General features: G+C 39.2%; 3 protein-coding genes across 3 annotated transcripts in view; 1 reads left to right on the top strand and 2 right to left on the bottom strand.

Moving 5' to 3' along the window:
- The window catches only part of uba7 (ubiquitin-like modifier activating enzyme 7), a 33,492-nt gene extending 22,208 nt beyond the window's left edge, over window positions 1–11,284 (top strand). The window contains exons 22-24 of the mRNA XM_010732784.3: window positions 7,266–7,367; window positions 8,863–8,945; window positions 10,322–11,284. Coding sequence (XP_010731086.3) covers window positions 7,266–7,367; window positions 8,863–8,945; window positions 10,322–10,451 — 315 coding nt within the window. The 3' untranslated portion in view covers window positions 10,452–11,284. The remainder of the gene's footprint in view (window positions 1–7,265; window positions 7,368–8,862; window positions 8,946–10,321) is intronic.
- On the bottom strand, window positions 10,565–14,084 carry inka1b (inka box actin regulator 1b). Its single transcript, XM_010732785.3, has 3 exons — window positions 13,958–14,084; window positions 13,797–13,847; window positions 10,565–12,638 (listed from the first exon to the last, which is right to left on the bottom strand). Exons 2-3 carry the CDS (start codon window positions 13,797–13,799, stop codon window positions 11,727–11,729), a joined length of 915 nt encoding a protein of 304 aa, XP_010731087.1. The 5' UTR covers window positions 13,800–13,847; window positions 13,958–14,084; the 3' UTR covers window positions 10,565–11,726.
- Window positions 14,085–15,680: 1,596 nt separating this feature from the next.
- Window positions 15,681–23,260, bottom strand: part of LOC109138798 (guanine nucleotide-binding protein G(i) subunit alpha-2) — a 38,865-nt gene continuing 31,285 nt past the window's right edge. Inside the window, exons 5-9 of the mRNA XM_019260235.2 lie at window positions 20,481–20,609; window positions 18,603–18,732; window positions 18,018–18,171; window positions 17,677–17,869; window positions 15,681–16,931 (exon numbers count right to left, since the gene is read on the bottom strand). Of these exons, the coding sequence (XP_019115780.1) occupies window positions 17,679–17,869; window positions 18,018–18,171; window positions 18,603–18,732; window positions 20,481–20,609 (604 nt within the window). The 3' untranslated portion in view covers window positions 15,681–16,931; window positions 17,677–17,678. The remainder of the gene's footprint in view (window positions 16,932–17,676; window positions 17,870–18,017; window positions 18,172–18,602; window positions 18,733–20,480; window positions 20,610–23,260) is intronic.

Genomic DNA, 23,260 nt, shown 5'->3' with positions numbered 1-23,260 from the left:
AAAGCTGTGTCCCAACTCCATCCTGCATGCCGATAGTTATTCACAGTTTTGTACAGGAAATAATTTAATATCTGTGAATCAAAGAGTTCAACTGACAAGACCTATGTTGTATCAGTGAATCATAAAAAAAAAGTACTGAATATGAAATTTGCATGTATTGCAAATGTTCAGAACTAATTAAGAGGCACTACCACTTATTCATGGTCTTGTGTTGGGGCCATCAGATGAATTCATAGGTAGCATTTTTATGATAATTTATCACTTTATAACTGCGACTCTGTCTACGAGACATTTGCTCTTCAAGTGTCTCTGCAGGCTCCAGCAAGTCAGTGGCCCATTTGTAAGAAGATCATTTTATTGACTCAGTCCTTCTGCTCCGGGTCATTTTCAGCCAGGCGGAGTGCTGTTATCTTCTCATTTAAAAGACAATCACATTGAGATGTTGTTTGCTGTTTTACACGTCAATGGAAGCCTTTCAATAGGAACGGGCTGCTTTTAGTCTGTGTGTCAAACTCGGCACTCTCCTGAGAAGTGCTGCTGAGCTGCCACTCCTCTTCCACGCTTCACCAGTATACAGAGGTTATCCTTTAAAACATGCATTTTACAATTCTTAATATAAAGTGTCTTTAATACTTTCTTTTTAATGTATTTTGTTTGTTGTATTGTTTTCATGTGTTTGAATCCCTTTGGGCAGTGTGCTTGGTTGGTAGATATCCTGTCAATTCTCTGGGGTGTTAATTGTAGTGGGCTGAAGTGAGCAGTTGGAGGTCCCAGCCATCTGTTTTCTTATTGCAGTCCAAAGAGAGCGGTGATCAATAGTGATCAGGTAGCAGATGACACTCCCGATCAGACAAAGGGCACATTTTACATGATAGTACTGTTGTCCCCTTTGTAAAAAAAAGACCATACAAGAAAACAAAGAAAACATAACCAAACATGTTCCTGTAGATATAAACAAGCAGAGATCAGGAGTGGGCTACAGAGGTCTGCTGAGATCACTTCTTTCTAAACCTCCAAATTTTTTTTATTTATTTTCAAACTTATCATCATCTACCCCTACCAGCACCGCTTCAGTGACATCACTGATTTACCAGATTTCAGACTGTAGCCACAAAACCCTTTAAACAACTCTTTCACATATGCAGCAGCGCTTCTCAAAACTGGCAAGCAGGCTTTGTTAAAATGTGTGATGTAGAATCAGTCTGAAAGTCTACTGATTTCTGAGACATCATCCAATAAAACATAGATAGACTGGTGTTCTCAGCGGAAATGATTGTAGACCTTATTTGTATACAAAAAGCAGTAACTTTATGACCAATAACATCATGACATTTTCACACTCCATATAAAGATATCCAATTATTATCATCAGGTCCATGTTCTCCCCATAAAAACATTAATTGGAGCATTTACTTCACTTTCATCTGCAAACATTGCATAAACATTGCAACAACATTGCAAGTTACTGAACAAATAGAAGTCATTAGCTGGAAATGAATTTTTGCTGCTTTATTGTCTGTTACAGCTGCATGATGGAGCATCACTTCATGCTAATCTAAAATGATAGTACATCGGATCAGTTTGCAAAGTGTGTGTGTTGCTTTTAGTGTTATTCCTTATGGAGCACACACACACACATGTTGAAACAAATGTACTATCATTTTCCAGAAGTACTCTGGTGATCTTGCAGACCATTTTCCAATCCATCGATGTTCTCTGTGTATCACCACAAGCTATGTGCTGCTAGTATGTCGTAAAGGAAGGTGTGTTAATACTGGATGGGTGAAGAGGAAATTGATTGTTCTCTTGTGTTTCCAGTAAAGCAGCGGTTGCTGAAAATTATATGATGTATGACAATATGGATTCAGTTTTAAAGAATGTTGTTTGTTGCTGATAGGACTGTGTAATGCTGTTGTGACTACAATTGTTTAAAACATACACTTACGTAACGCTTAACAATAAAGAGGATAAAGTGACAGCTCATGTTTTATAAATTAGTACGATATAATGTAAAGCCATTTGAAACTCTGATTACTTTCAACCCCTTAAAAAACAACAACAACAACAGCAATCCCATCTGCTAGACTGACTATCCACTATTTTACATGTTTTCCAAATATATCTGAAATAACCTTGGTGCATGCACTGTATGTACTGCATTAACAGCATATACAGTAATCAGCAGCATTACTACCATATGTTGAAATGGTTCACGCTCAGGTCTTGGTGAAAAGTTCCCAGATTGTCTCCAAAATTAAAACTCAAAGAGATTAAGAAGAAAATATGATATAAAAGGACCACACAGATCCTCCATCTGCCTCCTGTAAAGCTCACTTTGAAGCCCTCCAAAGGAAAAAGAGCCTTTGAAGAAACAGGCCTGTAGCCGCAGAGGGTTGTAAAATGTTTCCACTGTTTGGATTCTGGCCAGATAATGAAGCTGAGGCAGGAGCGTGCCTGAGCAGTGCTATGTCTTGTGGCATACTGCAGGGAGGAGGGCTTATCGAGCTTTGCCTACTGATCTCAGCATCCTGCCTCCAATAACGCTCCATTGTCTTAAAGAGCAAGATTTTAAAAGTCACATTATTATTACACTCCACATGCAATGACCTGTGCAGTATGACCAGCGTCATTGTGTTCCCTGAAGGGGATTTCAATCAGACTTGGATTCATTCTGCCTCCTTATCAGGTTCACTTGGCTGAACTTCCTCTGGCTCCACTACATTCCCATGCCCTCATGTATATCTGCAGTCGGAGGCGTCTATTTTTGGGTTCCTTCAATCAGTAGCCCTTGTTATCATAAGAGACTTTATTGTGTATCAAGTCCTGTGTTGTTAAACTGCCTTAGATGCAGAGCACAAATCTAACCATGCTAAATTGTCAAGCTATTATTTTGCAAATACTTTAACTACAAAAAATAGAAAACATCTGAACATACAGCTGATTCTAAAATGGGTTAGAATTCAACATGTGACCCTTATGATTATCGATTTAGAGAAAACTGTAGTAGTTACAGTATGATACTGATTCATATTCCCTCTTATCCTTTGATAAGTTGTTTGATTAAGGGTCCAGACTGTGACCCCAAGGCTTGGTTGACTTTTGTTTCAGTTCTCAGTTTATTCTCAGTGATTCTTAGACCGTACCATGACTCATTGGAAATAACACTTTGTGATGTAGCCGGATCCCGCTCACCTTTTGATCATGTAATTCTATAAAGTTGAAGCAGAGGTACAGAAGAATGGCTCATATGTTCCGGTTGTATTGAATTTAAGATGACTTTTTATTGGACATTACGACACATCTAGTGCTAAAAGGTCATTTTTGACTTGAAGTTATTTGTGCCAGATGGGATTTTAATTTAAATCTGTCTGGTGTTTCAAACAGAATAATGAATTAAACCCAGATATTTTTTAATCATATTGCAGTTTTTACATATAACAAAATCTTTAACACATTTTTGTTTCTCTGAATTTGTCTAGCAGACGTGTCATTTATTGCATGTTAAAATCAACTTAAAAAAACAAAAACACCTTGTGCGTATATTGACATGTGGCTTATTTTATGATGAGATAAATTTTTGTGTTATTTTTTTCCTGGAAGATGTTACTGTCTATATCCAGATTTTTCAGGAAGAGAAGCGGAGCTCACCAGGCTTCCTGTCAACAAGAGGAAGCAGCCTGAAGTTTGGGCTGTTAATGTTCGATGTTAGGGAACTTAATATCTGAACATGCCACACTGGGAGAGACATTTTATAACATGCATAGTGTTATAAAAACGTATATTACTTAAATTATGTCAAGACCAGTGGAGCATTTTTGGAATTTGGCCTTTTATCTCAGAACATTAGGATGAGAAAAGGGGAAAAGTATGAAACCATTAGTAGTATAACCACTGGATGTGTGTAATGTGTGTTGGCGTTGCATGAAAATAATGGTGTTTCCAAATTTTGGAAGTTGGTACAACCACTCTAGAATTGATATAGTCCATTACATATAATGTCAGTGAAACTGTGACGAGTGTTGTGGTGAAGTGAGAAGTATTTAAAAAGCTTGAAATGTCATTGTGTTCCTTTATTGTTCTGGAAAGACCAACTGTGTCATGTTTTAGGGGGAAGTTTAAAGCTCCATTTATAACACAGACTAGAATATGAGGACAGCAGATGAGAGATTTGGCTGCTCGCCAACAACAGAGCAGACAGAGTATAAACTTATATGTCCAACACTGTGGCTTTATTCCATTCAGACCCGTGAAGTGGTCGTTTGTCTCGTCCCCATCCTCTGAAGTCAAACTTAGTGTAATTCAGTCACCAAGAATCCTGACTGCCAGTTCTGCTTTATGTCCAAATGGACCTCTGGATCCACAGACACCCAGTGAGATAGGAGAGTACTAATACACTGAGATTTAATTCTAGACATTTTTACTGTTCACTGCCAGACACACTAGAGAGTTATTTTTATTGCATTTGCTTTGCCCACTCAAAAATCTCTGCCTGCCGTTTTCAAGATGGAAACTCTAGCCCCAAGGCCGAGCTGATTTCGTGTAGCTGTGATTAGCCACCGAGTAGCACTTGGCAGGGATTTGTCTTTTGCACCGCTGTCAGTGAAACAGGTGACCTCTCAGACAGTAATTCTACACTGTAACCTCGAGACAACCTTGCCCAACTTTAATTGAGTGGACTTGAAATATAATTTTATATCAATAGAGAAGCTCTTCTCAGTTTTCATGACAGCGGTGTCCACCTGGAGTGGAGCTGGTTTATTAAAAGGAAATGTGTATATGTATCATATACCGCAGAAAACTGCATATTGGCAGATTTTTTGTTATTTTCCCGTCGTTTCTCCAAGAGGAAAACAATAACTCTCTGTTTCATATTTTTTCTCTTTCCCCAGAGATAACTGTTATGATGGGGCGTTTTAGTTTTTCATGGTAGAGGTTCTCTGACAAAAAAGATATTGTAGTTGTGCTTGTGCGAAACCATTTGTAATTGTTTCCAGCAGCCAGTTTGGTTCCAGCATTCTTGCTTATTTTCTCTCCCCTTCTTTAGTGTTGAATAGTTGACGTCACTCTACACTCTACACAGGGACTGATGGGGCAGTTGATTGGCTTCAGGTCCCTACCAGAGTTGTGTGACCGATATGAGAGAGAGGAAGGGAGGGGAGAGAGTAAAAATAGCCTGCATGCCTGCTTTGCATTGTATAAAATCAGCATCTGCACACAAAAGCACATGTGAAAAAACTCTGGCATTGAACCACAGAATGAAGGAGGTCCATTTTAAAGTCCAACAATGACTTTGCATTTGAAAGATCATTTAGAATTATGGTCTTGTGTACCATATGTGCATTTCAGGCTTCAGTTTTGTTCTGACAGTGGAAAGCTTGAGATTGTAGTGATAATTCACTCTGCATAAACATTGAAGAAATGAACGTGACCATGGCAAGCTGCGCATCTTGCAAACAAAACATGCTTTGTCTGAAAAATAGGACAAAGGACCTAGGCATCCTGTCAGACTCAAGGAGAAGTACGCCTTGAGTGTGTCTCCATAACCCAAAACCCCATAAGTGGTGGGAGTTGTGAGGGCTAGTCGAAAAGTTCCCCTTGGCTGCTGGAGCAGAGATAATTGGACCCAGGTTTAGACGGGGTTTTTGGTATTCACATCTCGAGCCAAGTTTTGATCTTCACAACTCTCACCAGACAGCGCCTGTGCAAGTCGGGTCGTCTGACAATGTGACATATTTTGACAGATTTTCTGCATGTGAGCAATCCTGACCCATTTCATGTCAGATGATGTTTTTTTTTTTCCTTAGAGACCCTGCAAACGTGGATTATGGTATGCTTTATGGTAAACACATGGTGTCATGTGATAACTAATATCTGTCCAGTGACGGCAGAAACAGTAGTGTCTATGTCAGGAATTTGAATTGATCTCTCTGGGTGTCAGGACTTCTGTATTTTGTATTTGTTCTAAGGTCAAAGGTCGATTCAATAGGAATAATGACTTAGTGGAGTCGTTGCCAGGTCATCCGTACTAAAGTCTGATCTCATGAGATGTGAGCACACGTGTATGGTAGTACTGTAGGGTGACAGTGGAAACTGAAACAGGAGCAACTGTCTGTTTTAACCGTTTGTGAAGTTGTCTCCATGGATGTTTGTTGAGCTTCAGACTCACGAGACTCTCTTCACACTTGTCATATGGTTATGATGTATCAAATGCATTTCTGCTACTGACTAAAAATCATCATATTTTTTATTTTAAAGGTACACTTAGCAATGTATAAATTAATTGTCATGTAAAACAATACCATATATTTTTTGATTTCATTTATTTATTTCTTTTATTGTATAAATTAAAATATGATAGCTCCAACAATAAACCAAAACATGATAGTTTTTAGTTTGATACTAAATCAAGAACTATCTGATTAAAGAATGAACAAAGAAGATCACGAATCTAAGCAGACATGAGGTCTAGTTTGGATACTCCTGCGCTACAGACGCATTTTTTCATTTTTGATCAGTCCAAAAATAGCATTGAGCTTTGATATACAGGCCTATTATCAAAACAGTCCTCGCAGTACAATGTACATCTGTCAGCAACAGGTAAAAACTGCTATTATAAACAGACCCTTCCCTGTTTTGAGTCAACAGTTTAAGTTTAGCTAGTGTAAACTGCCCAATTTCAAGTGTGTCTCTTTAAGGCAGAAGACTCAAAGACTAACAGGAAACTCCGAAATAAAATGGCCCCTCGAAGCTCAAACTACAGCTACTTGAAGTGAAATCTGGCATGGTGTCTGGAAAAATTCCTATGTTGTTATTTCACTGACTAGAAAAACACATTTATATTCACACAGATGCAGCGTTTAAAAGCACCATTCTTCAACTTTTCTCAAGTTACTATAATATCTTCTGTCCCTGACATAACTGGATTTATTGTTGGGATGATTATAAAACCAGTAAGTAGATGGAAACTTGAGAAAAGCAAAGAGAGTCACTCCATCATATATAAGGAAGTACCATCTTGACCTCATCATTGCTTGTTGGGGTCTTTACTGCAGCCTCCATGGGGCTGCTGATTGTTCTCAGCTGCTTTATAACACCGTGATGAAAAATGCAGTCTCTCTGTCTGTGTGTCCAAGACTCTTCTTATGGACCCAGACATATTGTATATATCTCTCACAGCGACTAGTACTTCATCTGTCAACTTTGTCTGTATGCATGTGTGTGTGTGTCTGTGTGTTCGTCGCCGTGTGTAACGTGTCTATCGGCAGGTCGCAGGAAAGAAATTCACCCTGTGGGATAACTTCCTTGTTGAGGGCAGACGCGCCGGTCAGCAGGAAATGACCTTGGGAGATCTGGTCGATTATGTCAAGGTATGGCCTCCTTATTCCTCTCAGTGAGGAAACGCACACTTTCTTCACACCAAGTTCTATTGAGTCCATATTTTTTTTTCCTAAACCTGTTCACCTTCCTGCACTGCACACAATGGCCATTGTTTGAAATGATTGGCTACTTTACACCTACCATTCACAACTTCGGGACTCTATCATATCATCCCGGAGGAAGGGCGTGCTGTTGCGAACCATCAACTTTCCCCCAATTCATACGTGTACTAAAGTCAGTTTCACAAATTATTACTAAATATGTTTTTACTGCAGGAAAAAACACACAACCAGCACAGAATTTTGATTTCCACTGAGCTGAGATAGAGGACAGTTTGTGCTCTTGTGCCAATGACGAATGAGTCATGTGTCTGATACTTACTTTTGCCTCCACTGGTTGGAGAAAGTTATTAGTCCATGAGCGAAATGTTAGTCATGAGTTTTAGAGAGGTGCTGGGAGGTGGAAAAATAGACACAGACAGGCTTGCTGTTTTCCCGTGTTTCAAGTGTTTATGCTTAAGTTACATTAGCCAGATCATACTAAGCAGTCTGCAAGGCAGCGAATCAGCATATTTCAAAATGTCAAACTTTTCCTGTAGGACTAGTTATCTTCATGCAGCGTAGATTTTATGATTGTTATAAAACATGATTAAATGGGTAAAATTAGATAATTTGAAATTTGTACAACTACAGTGAAGTGGTAAGCTAATAGATGAGCAGATAAACATGTCAGGACTGTGCCACCTGTCTTCGATCTAAGTCAAATTGTTGGACAGGTGACAGAAATTTGATTTCATGTCTTTACCTGCAGGTTTTTTGCTACCTAACAAATTGCGATACAACTTTCAACAGCACGGACCATTAACAGAAAACAAGAGTAACAAGTGATACTCACTGTATCCTCTACCTTGACTCAGTGTTAAGTCATCACTTCCACTATCCCATATTGACTGCTACATTCACCAGCCGATCGGAAACTTGTTGATCAGGTGGTTGCACAATATAGTATACATATAAAGAAGATAGTAATATTGGTACCTACTATTGGTTTAATATTGGTCTAGAGAGTACTTGTAAATTACCCTGTGGTGTAGTATAAATTCCACAACAGAAATGTCAAAGCATATCACTCCAAACCTGTTTTTATTGCACCATCGTGTCCTAAGCAGAACTTCAGTTTATTGATTTTACTGGAGTTTGTTCTGGGGAAGCAAAGAGAAAATAAATTGGCAATTGATCTTATTCGTTCCAGGTTTCGTTTAACCTTTGACTGGCCGGGTTCGCCCTGGTTTGTTTGTAGAGACACAGAGCTCCTGAACTGCTGAAGTTGCTTGAGGTCACAGGTCATCGTCAGAACTTTAGCTCAGACTGCCGTCTTTGTAGGAATTATTGCCACATAACATATACAAGTGACGTTGTACTCTCATTATGCCTTGTTATGTTTGTTATATTGTACTGTAAAATTGATGTATTTGTCTTTGTGCAGGAAATATACAGCTTGACCATCTGCAGTGTCTTCTACGAAAAGTTTATCTTATACAACAAGCAAGAAGAGAGGCTCAAAAAGAGGTATGTCCAGTTAAGACAAAGATACAGTTCATTTTTGCATATGGATGGCTACACATGGCACGTAACCCAGTGCAAATAAACAAACACAATGTGCAGCCTCCCTTTGTTTGTTTCGAGGCTAATGGCAGGATGAGGTGTTTCCTCTGAGCCCGTGTGGAGAGAGCCTGTTGACACACTTGCATGCGTAACTGACACTTGACGATTGAGACCGCTCCATCTTTAGTGCCCTTCTGTTTGTTGAGGACAAGAGTTAAACAGTTAAATTAGTGTGAACTTTTTTTTGTTCCTGCACACTCTCTGGGCTTGTTCAGCACTGCAGCATATTAAAGAGCGTACTAAGCCTCAGGGTGTTTGAAATGAATCACATGCCTCATGCAGTGAACTCTCCTCATCAAGATCAGCAGAATATGTAGCCTTGGGGATGTTCTGAATCCAGATGGAAAGAAAAACTCTAATAAATCAGGGGGACATAGAGTTTATTGGCAATACTTTTCTAGATAAATTGAAATGTTTGATTGTAATCATCATCGTCAATCATGCAGTGAAGTCTTTTAATTTTAAAACAGTCCTTTTCTGTTTTTGACGCTCAAGTCTCTGGGGAGCTGTCTGGTGTTGGTGTTGTGGTTACAGGGGGACAGAGGCAGAGTGCCGGCCATGTGGCCGACAGGCCGTACATGACAAATGCCCTCTGGAGCAGTCACTTCCTGTGCAGTCGCCCTACACCAGGCTTCCTGTGTTGGGCCAGTGAAGGGGAAACTTAGATAACATAATAATCATTTAATTGTTCAGTTCCTATAACTCAAGATTTTTGTTATTCTATAAACTCCCCATGGAAAAACCAAAGCCAGAGGTGCTTTCTCACATCACATTCTCAATACTTTTTTGACTTCCATTATTCTGCCTGTGGCCCAAAGCCTATTTATTCCTAAAGATGTAAAATCCTTTAAATTTAGCTTCTTAAAACTGCTGATCACTTTTGTTTAGCAATCGTTACATAAACAGGAGTAAACTGTGTATTTTGGGGGACTATTTTCAGCTGTGTATTAATACACATTTGGTGTGCTAGAGACTATTTCCAGCAGCGGGGTGGTTGCACTGACAATGGTTTTTGTTTTGTTTTGTTTCCTAATATTTTGAACAATCATGACAGACTATCTCTCAGAGGAATATGTTATAACAAGCTTTGGACACAGATTTGTTAGTCTTATGAAATTTACTGATAAGAAAATGCAAATGGTGAAGGATTGTCGTCTGCAACAAATGTAAATGTATGTTAAAACCAATTTATAATGCTAATGTTTGTATAATTTGTTAAAGTGATACTTTTTCATACTGTACTCCCTGACAGATCTTACATGAATTGTATATTTTTGCAGAGTGTCTGAGCTGGTGAAAATGACCACCAAGGCCGATATCCCGCCACACAAAAAGATGCTGGAGTTGTTCCCCTCATTTGTTGAAGATGAGTACTGCGACTTAGTCCCATCTATCATGTACATGCTGTAGTAAAGTCATCACATGGAGCTGCTTCAGTGTGACAAAACAAGCTTAATGCTGTGGGGTCAAAACAGCTGAAATCAACCTGGTTTTGTGTTTCTGTGATTTTTGCGCTTATTCTCGCGCATACTGTGATCATGTTTTATTGTTACTCACACATGGATGATTCTACAAATTCTATTGTACTCTCCCTGTGCCATGTCCCAAAAAATGCTGCACAATGTTTAAACACTATATCTATTTCCTCAATCATATGTCAAAAGAGGAAACTTTGCAAATTGTAATTTCCTTACCATTATTGCCAGAAATTTCACCAGAAAGTACTGACAACTTTTCTGTACACGTGTTATGTGTCTTTTGAGAGGTCGAGCTAAGAGGTTGTGATGCTTGCCAAGGCATATGGATTAGATGATCTGGCACTGCTGGGGCATGGCTGGCCTGGTTTCAAGGTTTAATTCAGGTCAGACTGAGTACTATGTTGAAGGGGTGCAGTCAGAGCAAGCAGTTGGTACAGTAGATACAGTGCTTTGACTGTTCGGGGTGCTCTTGCCATCTGGACACAGCTGTCTTGTGTAAATCCCGATCCCAGGCACACCTCACCTCCAGTGCAAACCTCTCCCTACATGAAGAATCCCAGAGCTGGACAGAGTGGAGAAGCTGGACTCATCTACAAAGCCTTCATCCTCAGAGAGCTTTTGTGCATGTCTTGCTCTTTTCTACAACCTCACAATGTGTTTCAATTCCCAATTAACATATTTACACGCTTCTCCCCCCTGGCCATGTGATTGAAAGATGCTGTTTGTGATTAACAGAATTAAATAAAGATGAGCATGAGGAACAATGTTAAAACTGTGTACTTCACTAATCGATTTCAGTTCCCTTACCGTCTTTTAATAGTTCACAAACATACTTTACTGGGATGACCATACCACTCCCAGTCTCTAATGTTATGGTCCTGCTGAATCTATTTGGTTTTGTGACCTTTAAAAGCCAAGATGTTGTATTATTGTGTAAAAAAGATGCTTTGCAAAGGAAAGAAAAACACTTTCACTCCTACAACATGACATGTCTCATGAGGGATTAAGAAGAAGCTTAACGCACGTCAAACACAATGACAGATGACTACAATAATAAGATTTTTTGCATTCAGCACTGATCAAACTCAGAACACATTTTCATTAAATTACAAAAGCTTTTTATTCCAGATGTGTCAACATTGTGGACAAAATCCAAATCTCTTATTATCTTTTGTTTGAAAGAGCCAGTCCGCAGTTACAGCCTCGTTTAAATATATCCAATAATGTCATTGCATATGATGGGCTGTCGGCTGCCTGTCTTCATAAGAGCAGTGAACTGGTAGAAGTCAGAGTCCAATTGATGAAGGCCTGTGTGGGACTGGTGAAAGAAAGGTTTAAGAGCCTGGAGTCCAACAGGACAGGACATCCGTTTAGGAGCCTCTGCAGCCCTGCTGACCCTTGTGGAGTCTGTTGGCCTTGGCCTCACCTCTACATTTTTAGACATCCCTGTGAATCTGCGCCGCATATTGACTAAAATGTCTTTGGCAAGACGCCGGCCAGCACTGGGCTTTAGTTCTGCTGGCTCAGGACTCTCTGGCAGGTCCATCCAGTTCTTTATTAGGTCAGCAAAGCTGTTGTCTCCCAGAACCAGGGGCTGTCTGTTCCTGCTGCGGCTCAGCAGTGATGTCGTCCAGTCCTCTGGGTCACCTGCCTCAAATGAGGTCCAGCGCTCCAAGCAAGCGTCCGAGGTTGATTTAGGACGAATTCGGCCAGAAGGTCCTCTGTTTGTGCGGAGGCAAGCCGAAGAGGATACTCGCACATTTCTGGTTCTCCTCAGCACCACACCTTCATCGTGCCAGGAAGCCTCAGAGTAACCAGAATCCAAGTCCAGACTGCTTGGAGAACCTTGTGTCAACCGCTCATGCTCTTCCTCCTCTTCCATAGGGCTGGCCAGGCAGCAGGCAGAATCATATGTGCTGCCTTCACTGGCATCAGAAGAACGTAGACTAGTGAGTCGCTCTTGCTGTGCCCTTTGTTTGCAGTGCCGCGTTACAGCGAAGGATCGGACACATGGTTCACTCAGTGGCCTCGGCCTGTTTATCTGCTTCAGGTCCTGCAGGGATCGCATCACGTGCTGCATTTGGTCCCGGAGGCAGTCAGCAGAATCTCCCAAACACAGCTACACAAGACACAAAGAGTTAGTGGTGCAGGCAGAATTTTAAAAAAATTCTGTTTAAAAACAACACTTTGAAGGGAAACGTTATAGTCGGCTTTTGCGGCACTCTACGGAGAAGTCAGGCTGACTTCCAAAATATCCCATCATGCCGTGGCCGGTTTTCTCTCCGTTATTTCCACAACTGGGCCAATAAGATTTTTAGCAGCTGAGATCACTCTGCTCTATGACCATATAACAAGTGAAGCATTCCTGACAAACCTCAGAGCAGCTTTATGGAGACCATCCCATGCAGTATGATCCCAGAAAAAGAAAAAGTTGTGGCTCAGAGAGCAGGATACAGATTTTATACTGGGAAAACTCTCCCTGCCTCCTGAAGCTAGAGGGGAAGTTTGAACAAAGTAGAACTGAATCGTGGAGGAGTGCAGAGACACATATCCTCTCCGGACTCAACTAACTTACAGGATGTTGACTGGTCTGTATTATAAGGCAGGAAATGACAGCAACATTTTGGAATTACCCCAGTGATCATTCATTAATTATGAATCACACCATCTCCCAGCCTTTACATAAACAAGTAAATGAAACCACGTGATATCTCACAACAATATAAATAAAATATTACAAATCACCAAGCTTTGAAGGAAAAAAAGCAAAACAAACAAAATGTATAAGTTCTTATAATATTGTTGTGGAGCCTCCCTGTCCTGTCAGTGTTTCGCTTGGAGCAGCATGGAGACACCACAATGCCATGATGTTATCACAGCTGTGGGTGCTGAACCATTTGGTCCCTTGGGGAGACTTATCTGTCATACAGAGACATCCTCAGTGGGACACTGTGGTCAGTCTGCAGCTCTTAAAAAATGCCATGTTCTCCATGGCTGCCTTAACACAACGAGGGGAAGTGAATCACCCAATTGTATGCATTTGGCAGAAGGGAAATGGTTTGAATTAACTGTAACTTGAGGGATTAAAACACAGCCAAAAACTCAACAACAGTCATTGAAAAAAATGTTACTGCCTTGTGCTAAACACACTTTTTTTTTACACTGTTTCTGATCAGGGACCTCTGCAATCACAATTAAGCCACTGCGGTGTATTTACAAAACTGTCCTAATATGTAAAAGCATTTGGAAAAAATAAAAAAGGACAAAGAAAACTTACCATTGCTTGAGTAGATGTCTGCAGTGTAGTTCAAAATCCTTTCAAACGTTTCTGCAACAACAAAAATCAGTGCATTAGAAAAGTGATGGCTTGTTCTCACAGTTATAAACCCATTTTAATGATTAAAATTAAAAGTTTAATTTGGTAGTATTAACACTCACCTTCGCGTTTTGGTTTGCAATGAATCCGAGCGCAATCAACAACTCACTGACTCACAGCTGATCAGAGGTGATGTGTCTCACTCCCTCCTCTGAGCCAGATGAAGGACTCTCAGCGGATTTTTGACGATGCTGAACTTTTTGTTGCAACAAATCAGCACAGGGCTTCACAGAATCAGCCAATAGCAAGTCGCCTGAAACAAGATACCGCCCCCGTGTAATTACAGCAGTTCTTACTGTAACTGTATTGTACTACACTTCTCATACTTTATATTTAGAGTTGGATAATTTTATTAGAATTACATTTTTTATTAGTCATTGTTAGTAATTAATTAGTTTTTACTTTTGAATTATTTTCTATTTACCCTAATACTATCAAATTAATGATCACAGTTTATCACCGTATTGTTATGTATTTAGTAAACTTTATTTTTAAGATCAACTCTTTATTAAATTTGAGTCGTGCAGACGTAATGCAGAGTACAAAACGCCACTTTTGTGAAGTTGTTTTGGGCAACTGTCTTTGCATACATGTGCTGATTTATTGAAATCTACATGTCGCCACCTTGTGGATCTTTATAAACATTCTCCATTGTCTCTGCACGTGAAGCCTTTCACACCTTTTATTAAGGTCGGAGTAATGCTCACAGTGCATTTAACATTCTTTCCTTAATTGGCGTTTAGAATTGCAAACACGGTTTTGGGGCTCAAGTGAAGTTCTCATTTCATTTGCAGATGAGCTAAGCATTCATGACTACACCTCCTCACCTCACCGCTTTGGATGTTGAAAGCACTTTGTATTGTAATTCAGACAGTAGAGGGAGAGGTGCTCAGATCCTTCACTGCACTAAAAGTATTATCAGTAAAATGCACTTTAGGGGTCAAATGTAAAAGTACCCACTCTGCAGAAATATGGCTCCTATGGCTGATTATCATATGTGACAGTGTTAGAGTAATATTAACGCATCAAGCAGTGTTCTACTGTTAACTGGTTGAAGTGGAGACAGTTTTCACTACTTGATATAGGCTGTTAGTGGTTGAGCCCTTACAAATGGTCACAAGATAAATCATGGAGGAGAAAGAAAGAAGAAAAAAACAAAACAAAGTTGTGACCATGAATTACAATTTACCTTTTGAACTTTTCTCAAATATCTTCGGGAAATATAATAATAGATTAATTTTACCTCTTTGGTAAAACAACATAGCAATGGTAAATGTTTACAAGGTTACAACAGTTACTTGAAAGGGATCACAAGCCAGAAAGGTTGGTTTAATCTCTCAAGAAATGTCTGCATTGTTACATTATTGCTAACAACTGATCAGAAACTATAAGTTTCAAATATATGACCATCTGAAATGTAGTCAAATAAAAGTATAAAGTGGCATGAAATGGAAATATTCATGTAAGTCTCAGAAGGCCTCAGAATTATATTTAAATGCTTCAGTAAATGCGCAGCGTTACTTTCCAGCACTAGGCAAGTGGCATTAAAAATAAATGAGCCTTTCACCGATCAGAAAAAAAAGCAGACTTCTGGAGTGTTTCTGTGAGACTTGTGAGGAATTTAACACAAGCTGCTATTTGTGAATGCTGAATTTTCTTGAACAATACCCCGCTCTTGTCTACAACTGTGTTCTGCACTTATACATTTTACAAAAATTCATTTTTAGTGGAGGAACAGAATTAGTTTTACATGTTTCCTTTTGACACATCACACTGTAGAAAATATCATGTGACCAAACGTTTATTTACATTTAACAAGTGAATGACTTTTCTCTTAATATTAATGAACACCTATCATCCATTTGTCTCTGTGTTATGGTGCATCTTAAATCATGGGTTATGTGAACTGAAGTGTAAGAGTAGAAATAGCCCTAATTCACACTATGAAGATAGCATGTCTCTAAAGAACAAGTGTAAACAGATATCAAGGCACAAACATATGTAAAAAGACTTGGAATGAAACAGATAGTACAGAACAATCCATGTTAGGAACAGACATAACCACTTAAAAATCTTGCAGATATCTTAAAAGTGACACATAATCATTTCTGTGTTGTTTCTTTAAAGAAGTTACTTAAGGAATGTTATTTAGTTCATGTGGGATACAAGCTAATCTATGGACAGTCATGCAGAACAATGCACTAATAGTACAACTATGAATATTGATTCTGTGTAAACATTGTACAAAAAACATTTTCCCTTCATCCATATTCATTCTCCATGCGTGTTTGTTTTCTTCTAAAAATAAGCTCTGTGCAGTCAAAAGGTTCATAAAATGCCAACATTAGTTAACGTAAGTTAATGTGATTTTTTTTTATAAAAAAGTTGTTTCATTTACTGTATTCTCTTATTAAACTCCAAAAGCAAAAAAGGGAAAGTAAAATGAAAAACCTAAAAAAAAACTCAAAAAGAGGTCTAAATAGAAAACAATTGTTTCATTAAATCAAGTATGCCATCTTCTTCTTTGTCCTCTTTTCCTTCTGCAATTTACTGATTAAATAAGTGGTCTCAAACTGGCCCTCAAAGGCCTATTAAGAATGAAAAATACTTAAATTTGTGGCATGATGAGATAATGGATTATTATTATGATTTTTACTCTTCAGCACAATTCTTTTCCACTTACAGTAAGTCAGTCGGATAATATCATTTATGTTACAAATCTAATTTAAAAACAGGTAAGTGCCCTTGATTGTTAGTGATTCTTGTCCTAAAGGGGGTCCTTGGTCAAATATCTATTCATTATGCGTTCAGTATGAATAGTATGAGAACCCCTGATCAAGAGCGGTAAGAAATACAGATATAAAAAATAATAACACAAGTGACAGAAAATGTGATGGTTGCAAATCAGTGTCTGTGGAAGTTCTTTAAGGATCCCCCTCTAGGAATCAAGTCTGTTATGGTTTTCATTATGAAAAGCAGTAATCATCACATGGCTGTTGCAGTCTCTCATGCAGTCTGCATGCGTTGGGCTTTTTCCTGCAACACAAGGACGATAAAAAACAAACAACACCTTTAGATGAATATAATAAAAAAAAGTAGAGAAGACATGTTATTTCACTGTTTTAATGTACAAGGATTTGAATTTATGTTTACGGATCTGTTCTGTTTAATCTGAGCCTCAGCAATTACAGTAAATCACACTTTATACTTGTATACAAAATGCAAATATATTTGGTTCACCCGAATCCCAATAACATATTCTCTGACTTATCCACATGCAGATGTTTTTGTTTGTTTCACTGGCTGAGGTTTTGAGATCTCATGTTGCATTCTTGGATTTGAACGTGTAATACAGTAAATACACAATATGACTTGAACTATCCTCACTGCAGCTACATTTATGTCCATAACTGAACCAGATCTGAGGGCAGCTAATAGTCTGGAGGTAATCAATAAGAAGTACGAGGGCTGTTAACTTGTTTGAACAAGCTGTGCCATAAGAAACAAATACTGCTAAAATTTGTACCAGTTCTTAAAATCATCTAACCACACAGATTTAGACCTGCTGGAAGTTATGTTTTTTTTCATCATCATCGATGTCACCTATGATTAAAAGGGCTTATGATTCAATTCATTATTAATTGATGTGGCATTATATGAATTATTGATCTATAAAATGTCAGTTGTTGCCAATTAATTGATCAACTGAAAAATCGATTCAGGCCATCTAAATGATCCAAAGCTGTTCCATTACATTTTATATTTCCGTCACGTATCTTACCTTTAGAAAAGACCACAGTCTTTCAGGTTGTTCTTAATAATGACGTCGGTGACGGCGTCGAAGACGAACTGCACGTTCTTGGTGTCCGTGGCACAGGTGAAGTGGGTGTAGATCTCCTTTGTGTCCTTTTTCTTGTTCAGGTCCTCAAACTTGGTCTGAATGTAACTGGCTGCTTCATCAAACTTGTTGGCTCCTAGGAAGATGAGGAAGTATTAGGATGTATTACTTAATTACATAATGTTGCAATCTGTTAGAAATCTGTCTGTGGTTATACTGCAGATGTTCAACTATTAAAGCACTGCTCTCAGGTGGAGTAAGGCTCCTGATATTCTATTGTGTACCTGTGTACTCTGGGAAGCAGATGGTGAGGGGGCTGCGAGTAATCTTCTCCTCAAAAAGATCCTTCTTGTTGAGGAAGAGGATGATGGAGGTCTCAGTGAACCACTTGTTGTTGCAGATAGAGTCAAACAGCTTCATGCTCTCATGCATTCGGTTCTGAAGGAAAGCAAAATTGGTCATGACTTATGACTTACGACACATCGAAGCTGCCACCAGAGGATGATGTTGTTTAACATTTTAAATGTGATCAATAACTCGTGCAGAGTTAGTTATTCAGGGCAACTGTTGGCCAAGTTTCTCCGGGGCACTTACTCAAGAAATTGGGGTCAAATCTGTCAAGTCACTTGAAAGATTTGCTTTTATTACACAATTACTCCCCATGTGTTCAGCTGTAACTGGTTTGTTGAAGCTCTATTCTTATTATACTAATACTAAGCTATAATAATGAAGGAATGGGTAATATAAAATGCTGTTTCTTGCCTTACAATCAAAACTACCTCACACTGAAATGAGACAAAGAGCAGATTTGTGAAACTGGTAAATCATCCATGCAGACGGAGACAGAGAGAACAGGGATTTTTCCTTACCATCTCTTCATCCTCAGCCAACACCAGGTCATAAGCACTCAGTGCAACACAAAAGATAATGGCGGTGACTCCTTCAAAACAGTGGATCCACTTCTTTCTCTCTGAACGTTGGCCTCCCACATCAAACATTCTGCAAAGGGGATGAAGCAAAGGAGATACATTGTGTGTGTGTGTGCATTGGCGGGCGAAGGAGGTCGCAATGAAAGACAGTATGACAAAGCTGATATGGTGAAACAGGGCATAAAATAGGATGTTTTAGGAAGAATGATTCTGAAGGAGGAATGGAGAAAGTTGCGGTGATATTCCATCCCTGGATTTACATTAAGTTTTCATGAGACTGCTTTGAAAGCCAAAGTGTTGAGGAGGTGGAGACGTGTCAGTCAGATATCTGATAAAAGACTGCAGGGTCAATGCAGGTTACGAGGAGCAGGCAGGCAGGCCTCAATATTCAGAGCAAAGCACTGGCTAATGGGGAAGCTGAGCACTGTGATCGAAGCCGTCAGAGGCGTGAGCAAAAACCCTGCAGACAGCCGAAGCATTAACAGACCTCTACATCCAGGACAGCTGTCATATTTTGAAGATACAGAGGGCCGAGATGAGGTTACACCTAACCCAGTTTAGGTTAGCATACACCCACGAAGCACCATTTAATCCATGAATCTAAATAAAGCCCTTGTCAAAAGATGACATTTCTCTGTATCTGAAGTATTTCCTTTCCTTACTTATTATGGCAAACGGGGCAGAATTACAAAAACGTGACTTTCTTCTTATTGATTGCCTCCATGTATTATTCAGACCAAATATTGAGGCAGTGACAGAAGGTAAATATCAGAGTTTATCAGGAAACAGGTCACACCAGCGCCACAAGGATGCTGCTGCTGCTTTTTTTCCATTATCCAGATCTGTTTAACTGCTTTAGAAAGTGTAAGGTATTTTGCTTCTTGAGATCTAAAAAAAAAAGACAAAACAAACACCCGAGATGTGTAAAAGTGAGGGGACTCACTTTTGCATGATACATTTTGTGCATTCACCTGTACACTTTACAGGATCTACTTCAGTACAGGTCCTGTTAGCAAATGTTCTTACTGCATGTCTTGCACATCCTCTATTAAGAGACATATCTATAGATCCATTACTATTCCACACATGAGTGCCAAGGCTGGGTCAGAGCATATTTTATGTAAGACCTGCAGTTCTGTAGCATGGAGGACACACTCAAATGTTAGCTCTATATAAAGCTTTGGTTTTATTGAGATAGAGAGCATGGAGGGCATATTCTAATTCATTTACCCACCTCTCAGAGCAATTGTGATAATTAAGCTTTTAATTGCTGGTATGATTTAGCCACTGAGTAGCTGAGTTGTACATTTCAAGCCAGGAGTGTCAGTCGCCCCTCGATGCTATTAATGTTGACATCAAAATTAAGTCTAGCAATTTGTTTAGAGCAGGTGTGGAGGAGGCAGGCATGGTGATGTCAGTGTTTACACTGATGAGGCCTGATATAATGAAAACAATATGGTGACACACATGGCATTTATCCTGTTGCTTTAATATCCAAGCTAGGATTTTTGCCTTGCTGTTGTGCAAGCAGGCAGCTACATTTTATTCATTATTGGTCATGTTTCATGTGATTTTTGTGTGGGTAGTAACTGTCAACTGGCAGTAGTTTTTATGCATCACCAACCAACAAATGAAAGCGTGCATCAGACATGAGTGAACACTAGGAGGCCATTTTACCTCTCAGGTTACTCAAAGTCAAACACTCCCTCTCACTGTGGGTGAGTTGCCTCGACTCTCACAGACACAGGGTGACGGTGAACATGGCGGTGTTTTTTTTTATACATGTATTTTTTTCAGTTAACGTGATCAGGGCCTTACTTGAAGTGCAGTTCCTTGAAAGTGAAGTGAGTCTCCACAATGCCAGTGGTCTTGACCCGAGTTCGCAGCACATCCTGCTGGGACGGGATGTAATCTGCTTTAGCTATCCTCTCCAGGTCATTCAGGTAACTAAGGGAGAGAAAAAGCCGGAGAGAGAGAAAGAGAGAGAGCAAGATTTCAACATGATTTGCAACCTGCAAGGGAGAGAAAGACAAACATACATGAACGTTAGATCTATCCGTCTAACTCCTGTTATCAAATGTTCTTACCGTATCTATATATCTATACACAGACATTACTTTCCCACACATGAATGTGCATTACATAACTGTTAAACTTGAAATGATATAATTTCATTCGGCTGTTGTAAGAGCCTTTTAAGAGATAACGTGAAGCTCCTGTAATAATTTAGTTATGACCAAATGCATTCCACATGTTGGACTCCAATATATCAGTCATTATCCTCCAGGAACTGTGGCTTCAAACAGTAGACCTACTACTAATACCACTACCAGCTTTATGCTCAACTCAGTTCATCACTATGAACGATGTCCTTTCATATGATTAGATAAATTGTCATCCTAAAAATATTGATTGGCCAATAAACCACACAAGTACAGACAGCAATTCTGTTGACTCAGACAATAATATGGTAAAAAAAAAAAATCAGTACCACCATTTTAATCATAAATGTAGTGAGGCATGTAGATTGATTTCAGAAAAGTGGAACCAAGTGCAACCCAACCCAACATACTCTACTCACTACAACATATATCTAATGCATCCTTTGTAATTAGGTAGTTTATTTAAATTGCCTTCCCCTCTGTAACTTGCTAGCTTCTAGTGTTCGTAGATTTTCATAGTAAGGTTACTGGCCCCGCAGACAGATTACAGTACTTGAAGACAGGTTTGTGGAGTAGGTGTTTTTGCTGCCAGCTGGCCATTCAGCATCTCCTTTCATCAGTCGTCTGCTGCTAAGTCGCCTTGGTTGGTGTCTTTCTTCATGCTGACAATGCTGGCTGAAAACTGTAAGTTATTTTTTACAGTAATATCTGACAACAAAGTTTTTTTGTTGTTGTCGTTGTTGTTTGACAGGCTCACTATGATTTTTCACACTGTTTATTAAAGTAGTGAAATACTCACTATTGTGGGCGCTCTGAATTAGTTTTCACCTTGGTTGTTACTGTTGTAACATATTATATAAACATGACTGTTGTCTTGCATACAGCCAATTTTTCACATGATCATTTTCTCAGATAGAACTCACAATGGTACCAAGACACTGTGGGTAGTCATCCATACATCCACATTGCTTTACTACTCATCGCATCATAACACAGTATATTTAAAATGATAATATCATTTACACTTGTGCCACTCAGCTGCAAATCTGTAGCTCATATACATGTATATATATAACATTTCTTAAGAAATAGTTTGCCAGCTCAGTCTGAACCATACATTTTAGTTAAATAGATGCTGCTGCCTAGCTGACATCTCAGCCTGCTGTCGCATATCTGATAGTTCTCCTGTGTTGTGAATAATCCATCCCAGTTCACTAGATATCTCCTGTAACAGATATAAGTTATACCTGGTGTAAGGCTCCTGTTTCATCTAATTCAGTTTTTTGTAGGTACATCTTTTAAACTGTCACTCCAATCTCTGCTGTGCCTTGCTTGGTTTATACTTGTGGGAAGTGAGATGAGGTGATGCCAAACATCGACTCTGCGCACACTCTAATAAATCCCTGTGTGAAATGACACCACGCAAGGATTACCACTGGACTCACTAGTAGTATATACTATCCTGAGTGGGAGGATTTCTATGGCAACATGCATATTCTTTACTAATTTGCTCCACTTTGGTGAATTTGATGTATGATAGTAAAAAAATCTTATTATTGTATGTATTACTGTAAAATCCTCAACTCTCAGTGATTTAGAGAGCATCCTGATGTACAGTAAACTAAACTGCTGTGAACTATAGCTGCTATTAGACAACGTTAGCTCAGTTTTATTGGACTGTATTGGAGTGTTATTGTTTGTACCACAGACATTTTGCTCCACTGGGAAGAGATTTTCAGGCCTAAGACTGCAGGGGAATACAGCCAGTGTTGTGCAAGAACTGGAGCTCAGTGAGCGGGCAAGGTAATTGTGCTTAGCAGCTTCTATGAACATGGATAATGTTGAAGAAACCAAGAAGAGGACGATGAAGGAAGCTATGAAGAGAAAAGAAGAGAGTGACTGAGCAAGAAGCCACCAGACAAGAGTAAATCTGGGACTGACTGTATGAAATAAGACTGAAAGACAGACACTGAGCTAACTAATCTATAACTATAATCATAACTAATACAAATGACAATGTACAACCGCCTATATTGAGGACAGTGCACACCAAATTGCAAAAATACTTCTTTCTAAGCAGTGTTGCTTTAAAAGTAAGGTAACAGGGCTTTAGTTACCTGAAAGAGGAGTGTTGGAAATATACAACAACGTTGAAATAAAAAGTTAAATTTGACACAAAGAAAAAAACGGTCACCTCCCTATTAAATTCCCTTTTGCCTTTTCTCTGGTATCTGACAGACTGTTGGTCAGTAGGGGAGTGTGGAAGCATCTTCACCATGTTTGACACACCCCGCCCCACAAATACAAGCCTTGCCACTTACCATCCAGGGCCAGCTGGGAGCTTTACTGGCCAAGCCAACATACAATTCATACAGAGAAGGAGACATACATCCAGCATAGTTGTACAGAGCTCACCATTCATGCATGTCACATCCA

This window comes from Larimichthys crocea, chromosome VI (assembly GCF_000972845.2).
Source record: "Larimichthys crocea isolate SSNF chromosome VI, L_crocea_2.0, whole genome shotgun sequence".
NCBI classification, from domain to species: domain Eukaryota; kingdom Metazoa; phylum Chordata; class Actinopteri; family Sciaenidae; genus Larimichthys; species Larimichthys crocea.
This window is presented reverse-complemented; position numbering and strand designations above follow the sequence as displayed.